This window comes from Mastomys coucha, unplaced genomic scaffold (genome assembly GCF_008632895.1).
Source record: "Mastomys coucha isolate ucsf_1 unplaced genomic scaffold, UCSF_Mcou_1 pScaffold21, whole genome shotgun sequence".
NCBI lineage: Eukaryota > Metazoa > Chordata > Mammalia > Rodentia > Muridae > Mastomys > Mastomys coucha.
The window spans coordinates 137845685-137852544 of NW_022196904.1; the positions used below are offsets into that span (position 1 = coordinate 137845685).

A 6860-nucleotide genomic window follows, 5' to 3' on the forward strand; every position below is an offset into this window, starting at 1 on the left:
ACTCTGTAGACCAGGCTGGCCTCAAACTCAGAAATCCGCCTGCCTCTACCTCCCAAGTGCTGGGATTAGAGGCGTGCGCCACCACGCCCAGCTTTAAAATTATTCTTTTAAAAATACTTATTTTATAAGTGTATATGCATGTTCCTGAGGACAGGTGTTTGTACCACATGCTGCAGTGTCAGCAGAGGTCAGAGAAGACCATCAGACCCCTTGGAACTGGAGCTTATAGGTGGTTGTGAGCCATCACCATGGGAATGCTGAGAACCAAACCCGAGTCTTCTGTAAGCACTCCTAGCCACTTGTTCATCTCCCCAACCCGTTAAAAAAATTATATTATGTGCCACAGTATGTGTCTGTGTACATGAATGCAGGAGGCCAGAGGAATCTGATCGCTTTGCAGCTGGAGTTATAGGTGATGGCGAACTGTTCAAGTAGGCTCTGGAAACCCACCTGTGGTCCTCTGGAAGAGCAGGAAGCTTTCTTAATCACAATCTTTCCAGCCTGGAAATACTTTTTGAACTATCTGCTGTATGGAACAATCTTGAAATCAAAGCGATTCATTTGTACAGGTGGTAGCGGCTTGGGACTGGCTAGGGCCTTAACATGCTAGGACCCAAGAGTTCCAGCTTGGCCGTCCTCAGAGTACCCAGGGGTCACTTCAACTGGACAACTCCCTCAGAGTTGTGATGAGGCTCAGTAACTTTAGAGGAATCATGGTTCTATACAACATTGGCTGTGTACCCGTCAGGCCAGAGCCTCTCTGTGGTGTATGGTGGCGTGTATTTGAACATGGAAGCTTGTGGGTGGACAAAGAGATGGGTAGGTGGCATGACGGCTGTGTTGACTGGGGGTGTGTGGGGGCAGGGGTGGGTGCCTCAGGAATGCCATTAGGCTGCTAGGCAGGTGTTGGTGCTTGCACTCAGTCTCCGCATGTGTGTCACAGTGTGGGATGACGTACGATAAACAGTGTATTTGGTTTTGCAGTATAATGTCCCTCTCCAAGAACAAATCCCACAGAATGTGCTCACAGGAGGGAGGAGAGCGTGTATGCAAGTGTGTGAATTTGCCTCTCTCTCGGGATCTGCATATGTGTCTTTCCTTGAGTGTTTGTGTGCTTGTAGGATGTGGAATTTCTCTCTTCTGCCTTTGGCTCCGTCTGACATCCTCTCAGTCAGTGGATAGGTGACATGATTAAAACTGGGAGCGCCTTGGCGCTCTTACAAAGCAGGCCACAGCAAAGCCTGCTTGAGGAGCTGTGGCTTAGCTGAAGGGACTGCTCACACCCACCTTCTCTCTCTACCCGTCAGATGTGTTCCAAGGTCCAGGCCCTAATTAGGTGAGGCTGATGGCCCGTAGGGTGTGGCACAACCTGGAAGTCCTCAGTGTGGTCCTTTGATTTTGACTGAACCATCCACCTGGAGACACTTTGCTTCATCCAACCATTTAGAGGACATTTTAGCTGATTTGGGAGGTGGAAGCAGAAGGATTAAGACATTAGGGTCAACCTTGGCTACATAATGAGTTCGAGGCCAACCTGACCTGCTCAGTATTTTGAAACAAGCAAACAAATAAATAAATAAGCAAACACAATGTGGAGTTTGAGGATGCAGCTCAATTGGTAGAATACATGTTTAGCATACACAAAGCTTTGAATTTAGTCCCCAGGAGTGCTTAAAGCTGAGCGTAGTAGTGCATGCCTGTAATCCCAGCACTATGGAGGCAGGAGGCTAGCCTTCAGTTAGAGGCTCAAGACCTCAGAATTAGTTCCAGGCCAACTTGGATAGAGAATAAGACTGTGAAATACTCTCCAAAAAAGAAAACAAATAAAAAAGCCAAGCAGAATGAAGACATTCCTCTTGCTCATAGAGGCAGCCAGTTCACCCTTTCATCTGTGTAGTCGGGGTACGGAGAGGTTGAGTGCCTTAGTTGGGAAGTTTGGGGCAGAATCTGATCCAAGGGTTTTCTTGGATCAGACCTAGGGCCTAGCTCATGCCACAGAACTATGTTCTGACTCGACGTGGATGCCTTTTTCCCCCCTGGGTGGGTAGTGGGCTATAGGATGGTCAGATCCTTGACTGGAACACTGTACGTGTGATTTGTATGAGAGTTAAATGCAAGAGCAAGTCGTTCAGTGCTTATGTGTGTCAGTGTGTCACTGAGCGTGTGTCTCGGAAAGCTCAGTAAGACAGTCTCTGGTGTGAGCATGTCCCCATCTGTCTCTGAGCTACAGTGGAATGAATGCAAGAGAGGAGCCTGCCTCAGGGAGTAGGGAAGCCCGGCTCAGCGGCTGGCGGCTGGCGGCTGGCTGCTCATTGCCCTGCTTGCAGCCTGCTTGCAGCCTGCTTCCTGTCTCCCTGTGATCTTGGGTTGCCATGTCTCTGCTCTGGGCCTCAGTTTCCTAGTATAATAGGATCTGATGCAAAATGTAGAGGTTCCTCCCAGCCTTCCTGTACTTGCTGATTTGGGAGGACCCATTCAGGGGACAGTGTGGTCACTGCCCAATCCGAGGCAAAGCTGTTCCCTGAAATTTGGGGCTTCTAGTTTGGGTTATTCATGCCAGGGCCTTGGTGGGCTTGGGGACCTGGAACCCCTTGGTCCTTAAAGCACATTTGCTAATGGGTCTCCTTTCTCTTCTCTCTCTGCTCCCTTCTCTGAACTTGGCTGGCTTTAGAGGAACACCCCATGGAAGGTGAGTGGAGTCTCCTTGATCATTAGGGTAATGCATATTTCCCTGTGGGGTCCATTTGAAGGGGGTGTTGTTGGCCATGCAACAGCTCCCTGCCTGCCCATGTTTGCGGGGTGGCCAGGGGGAAGGAAGTCTGGGGTCTTCTCCATTGGACTGCCTCTCCCTGGGCCTTTGCTCATTGACTCGGGGAAGCTGCTGGGTAGAGGGCAGGCCCTCCTTAGCCTTTGCTGCTCCCAGCTTTCTGCCTTGCAGCAAAGGGAAGAGGTTCTCTGGGAAGAGATGATGAGTGGGGGCTGGGAGTGGGGGTCGGGGGGAGGGGACATAGCTGGTACCGTTGGAAGCTCCCAGAAGTGAGTAGGTAGACACGGTTTGGCCCAGTTTAGGAAGTGTATGGTGGCCATGTAAAGAGAGTAGGGGGTGTCAGGGTTGGCTGCGGGCCTGCAGCCTGTGCTGTAGAGAATTCGTGCTGCTGAAGGTCAGTGGGAGTGTGGTCGAGAGTACAGGCAGGGTGGGTCTGTCCCGTGGTTGGGGTGTGTGGGCAGGGCCAGATCTACTCTGCTAAAGACGCCCATGGCTTGAGAAAGAGGTCAGCTTCTTCATTCAACCCAGCCCATGACAAGGGTGGCAGTGGGCTTCTCTCGGATCTCTGTCCTCCGTTCTCTCTCTCTCTCTCTCTCTCTCTCTCTCTCTCTCTCTCTCTTGTCATTGTCTTTGCCTCTCTTTCCTCAGGGCTCTGTCTGTGGACCTCTCTCTGTCCCTGTCCTTCCCCAGATGCTCTGGGTTCTGTCGTCCTTAGAAACTTTCTCTTTATGTTTGCTTTCCCCTTTATTTCTTTTCCTCCTTTGGGGTGGACTAAGAGTGAGGCTAGGGTGGTCTACACTTGGAGGCTGGATTACGGTCGATCTTACAGGTCATCACAGTGAAGTTGGCTAAGTGATTATGAGGGAAGGCCATATCCAGGTTATCATCCTGCTCCTCGGTCCCCTGTCCTGGGCAGGTAGTGGGTAGGATGCACTCAGAAGAGCACAGAGACACCAAGGATGCGTGAATCCTGGGAAGGGCAGGCAGTGCCAGGGCTGTAGGTCTGGGTACGAGGGGAACCAGTTTTCCTCGTGGTATCCTCAGCTTACCTTGTCTGTGTTTCTTCTCTTTGGGTCTCCTCGGGTGCCCTGGCCTCAGCAGGCCAGCCCCTGTGTCTGTATCTGTGTGTTTTTGTGTGTGCACGTATTCGCGTGGCTTGGCTGTCTGTGTAAGCGTGCTGGGCACCAGCTTATTGTTTGGTCCATGGAGTGGCGTGTGTCCATGTGTCTCTGGAGGAGCCATCAGAGGTTTGTGTGCCTGCATCTGTGTTTGCATCTCTGTGTGTCACTGTTTACCTAGGTCTGTATGAGAGAAGGAGAGAGCCTGTGTGTCTGGGTGGACTCAGCCTTCTGAGGGTTGGAGATAAGATTTAGTGACTTTAACTTGCTCTTGATGTCTCCTCTGGAACAAAGGGAGAGATGGATGGAGGGACAGAGAAAAAGCAGGGGAGAGGAGAGGTTTGGGAGGAAGGAGGAGGGAACACAGAGACAGGGAGAGGAGCAAGTGGTGGGATTAAAAAAAGATGGGGGTGGAGGGGAGAGTGGGGGGAGGAGAGAGAGGAGAAAGGAGAAGAGCATAGCGGGGAAGGCCTGTCTGAGAGGGAAGGGCAGAGGCTGTAGAGAAGGAGCTTGGAGCAGGGAGAAGAAGGGGGTGAGAAGATCAAGGGAAGGTCAGCTTTAGAGACAAGGGAATGAGCTCTGTGTGGGTACCCTGATAACCTGCTGGTGTGGATGTGGGCCTGAACATCAGCAATAGTGCAGGGTATATATGGGATGTGGTGTGTGTGTGCGTGTGTGTGTGTGTGTGTGTGTGTGTGTGTGTGTGTGTGTACATAGGTAGGAATGTGATCCTTCTGTGTGTCCATGTGCATGCCTGTTCGTGTCTCTTAATTTTGTCGTCTTTTTCTTTCCATGGCTGTCATCCTGGGGGCTGGGTACAAGTCAGGGGTGAGACTGCAAGTGAGGACACAGGCTCAGCTGAACCTTCCTGAGGTCTCTCTTCAGATCCCTTGGGGGTCCCCTGTGCCTCCCCTTCTCTGTCCTTTCATACTGGGATGCTGGGCCTAAGGCCTGTCTTCCTCCAGGAACCCAGGCACCCTACTGTGCAGTGCCCTGAGCACCTCCTCTTTTTCCTTAGTCTCTTCAGAGCAGGGAGAGGAGACCCAGATTAGCCAAATAGAATACCCGAGGGAGGGCCTTTGGCATTGCCATCCATCACTGCCAGCCTGTAAGAGGAGTGGAAGGAGGGGCAGGATGCCACAGGTGGGGGAGAGAGCACCCCAGGGGTACTGGGGCCAGGGTACAAAGAGCAAGCTATAACTGGGGTGAGCGAGGAGACAGGATGTAAGGAGGGATCTCTCCGTCATCTGGTCATCTGAGGATGAGCCAGGAGTAGACAGGAAGGGAACGGGTCTCCCCTCACCAAGATGGCTGGTGCTGTCACGCCTGAGGGAGCTGAGCAGCTGGTTGCCTTGGTGACAGAGGGAGAGTGCCGCATGCTAATGAGGCTGGCAGAGAGCTGGGCAGCAGAAGGGTCTTGAGGGTAGCTATGTGGCTTCCCCCAGCAGGAGTCAGGCCTAAAGGTCTGTAGGCGGTGGTGGGGCAGAGGACAAGAAACTGAATCCATGGGCCCTTGCACACTGGACTGAGGGCAACAGAAGCCTGGATTTCTAAGAGTAGGGCCTCAGGGCAAGGCTGCTGCTGACAGGCAAGAGTGGGAGGAGGGTTCAGGGCCTGGGGCCTGAGTTTTAGAAGGAGGTGCTGGAATTTTGTAGGCTGAGAGAGAGTGGCAGAGTAGGGACTATGTGAAGCAAGGAGTAAAAAAGACAGCCTAAGAGCTGGAGGCCCTCCCAGTGCTTTGAATAAACCCTGTGTCTGAGAACTGTGTTGTCCTGATGCTGCCCCAGTTGCTGTGGCCTCCTCCCTCAAGCTAGCCTCCAACCTAGAGGTGAGATAAAGGAACAAGACACCAATGGAGACAGAGAGGAAGCTGCTAGGAGCCCTGTGGCTGTCTTCCCCAGGGCCCAAGCCCTTCCCAGCCTCCTCAGCCTCCTCATTGCCTCCCGGGCACTGGCTATCCCTGGTCCTCTCTGTGCCCCAGAGATACTTGCAGCTCTTTAGTCTCCATAGTGGCTTCAGTTTCCATCCTAAGGACTAACATCTCATGCCACAGGAGCTGGGATGGTTTTCCTGACAGCAGACCGTTCCCACGCCTTTTGGCCAGACCCCACATCAGGGAGGTCGGCTGTGGTTGGGCAGGGAGCAGGGGTATGTATGGAGGGGCTAGTTGGTCATCTCGCGGAGTCCAGGGGAGTCAGATCTGTTGCTGGTCTGGTGGTGTCAGCCTCTCTGGGGTCTGGGGTTCTGGTGTGGGTCATTCTGGAATGACTCAGGTTAAGGAGGGTCACCTTAGATTAGGGTTGCCGGGGCTTGCTCACTGGGCCAAATTGTCCTTAGCAAGGGCCTGGCCAGGGAAAGGGGACCCATAGGGTCATTTAGGCATGAAGGGTTTGGATCTTTCAGAGTGCTTGGCCTCCTGCCCAGCGGTCTTGGCTGTCCAAAGGCACAGCTTCTAGATTCGAGATTCTGAAAGAATCACACCATCTTTTGCTCCAGGGTTTCCATAGACTCAGTTTACTTCTTCCAGCTTCCTTGGTTCCCCAGAGACAATCAGGTTTTCTTTTGGAACCTGCTCTCTCCATGTGTGGCTGGAATGGGCAGTGGGAAGAGTTAGGGCAGTAGAGGAGGCTTTTCAAAGTCCCAGTGTGGAGGTTTCCTTTAAGGCCCAAGTTTCTCTACTACCCACTGTTCCCCAAGGTCATGCAGACCCCTGGTGTGTGTGCGTGTGCATGCATGTGTGCATGTGCGTGCGTGTGTGCGAGTGCACGTGGTGTGTGTGTGCATGTGTGTGGTGTTTGTGTATGTGTGGTGTGTGTGTGTGTGTGTGTGTGTGTGTTGGTTGGAGTCCCCTTGCCCACTCAGTCCCACTCTAACAGGACACTCTCTTTCTCTCCAGGTGGCTTTGATTTTTGTGTTGTGTTTTATTTTCTCCTCCATCCGAATTGTTTTTTTCTCGTTGACCGTTTTTTTTTTTT

General features: G+C 52.4%; 1 protein-coding gene across 18 annotated transcripts in view; it reads left to right on the plus strand.

The window, feature by feature from the left end:
* The window catches only part of Nrxn2 (neurexin 2), a 115424-nt gene that overhangs the window by 23096 nt on the left and 85468 nt on the right, over positions 1-6860 (plus strand). For all 18 annotated transcript variants that reach the window (XM_031389441.1, XM_031389455.1, XM_031389451.1 and 15 more), the window contains exon 3: positions 2672-2689. In XM_031389441.1, coding sequence (XP_031245301.1) covers positions 2672-2689 — 18 coding nt within the window. The remainder of the gene's footprint in view (positions 1-2671; positions 2690-6860) is intronic.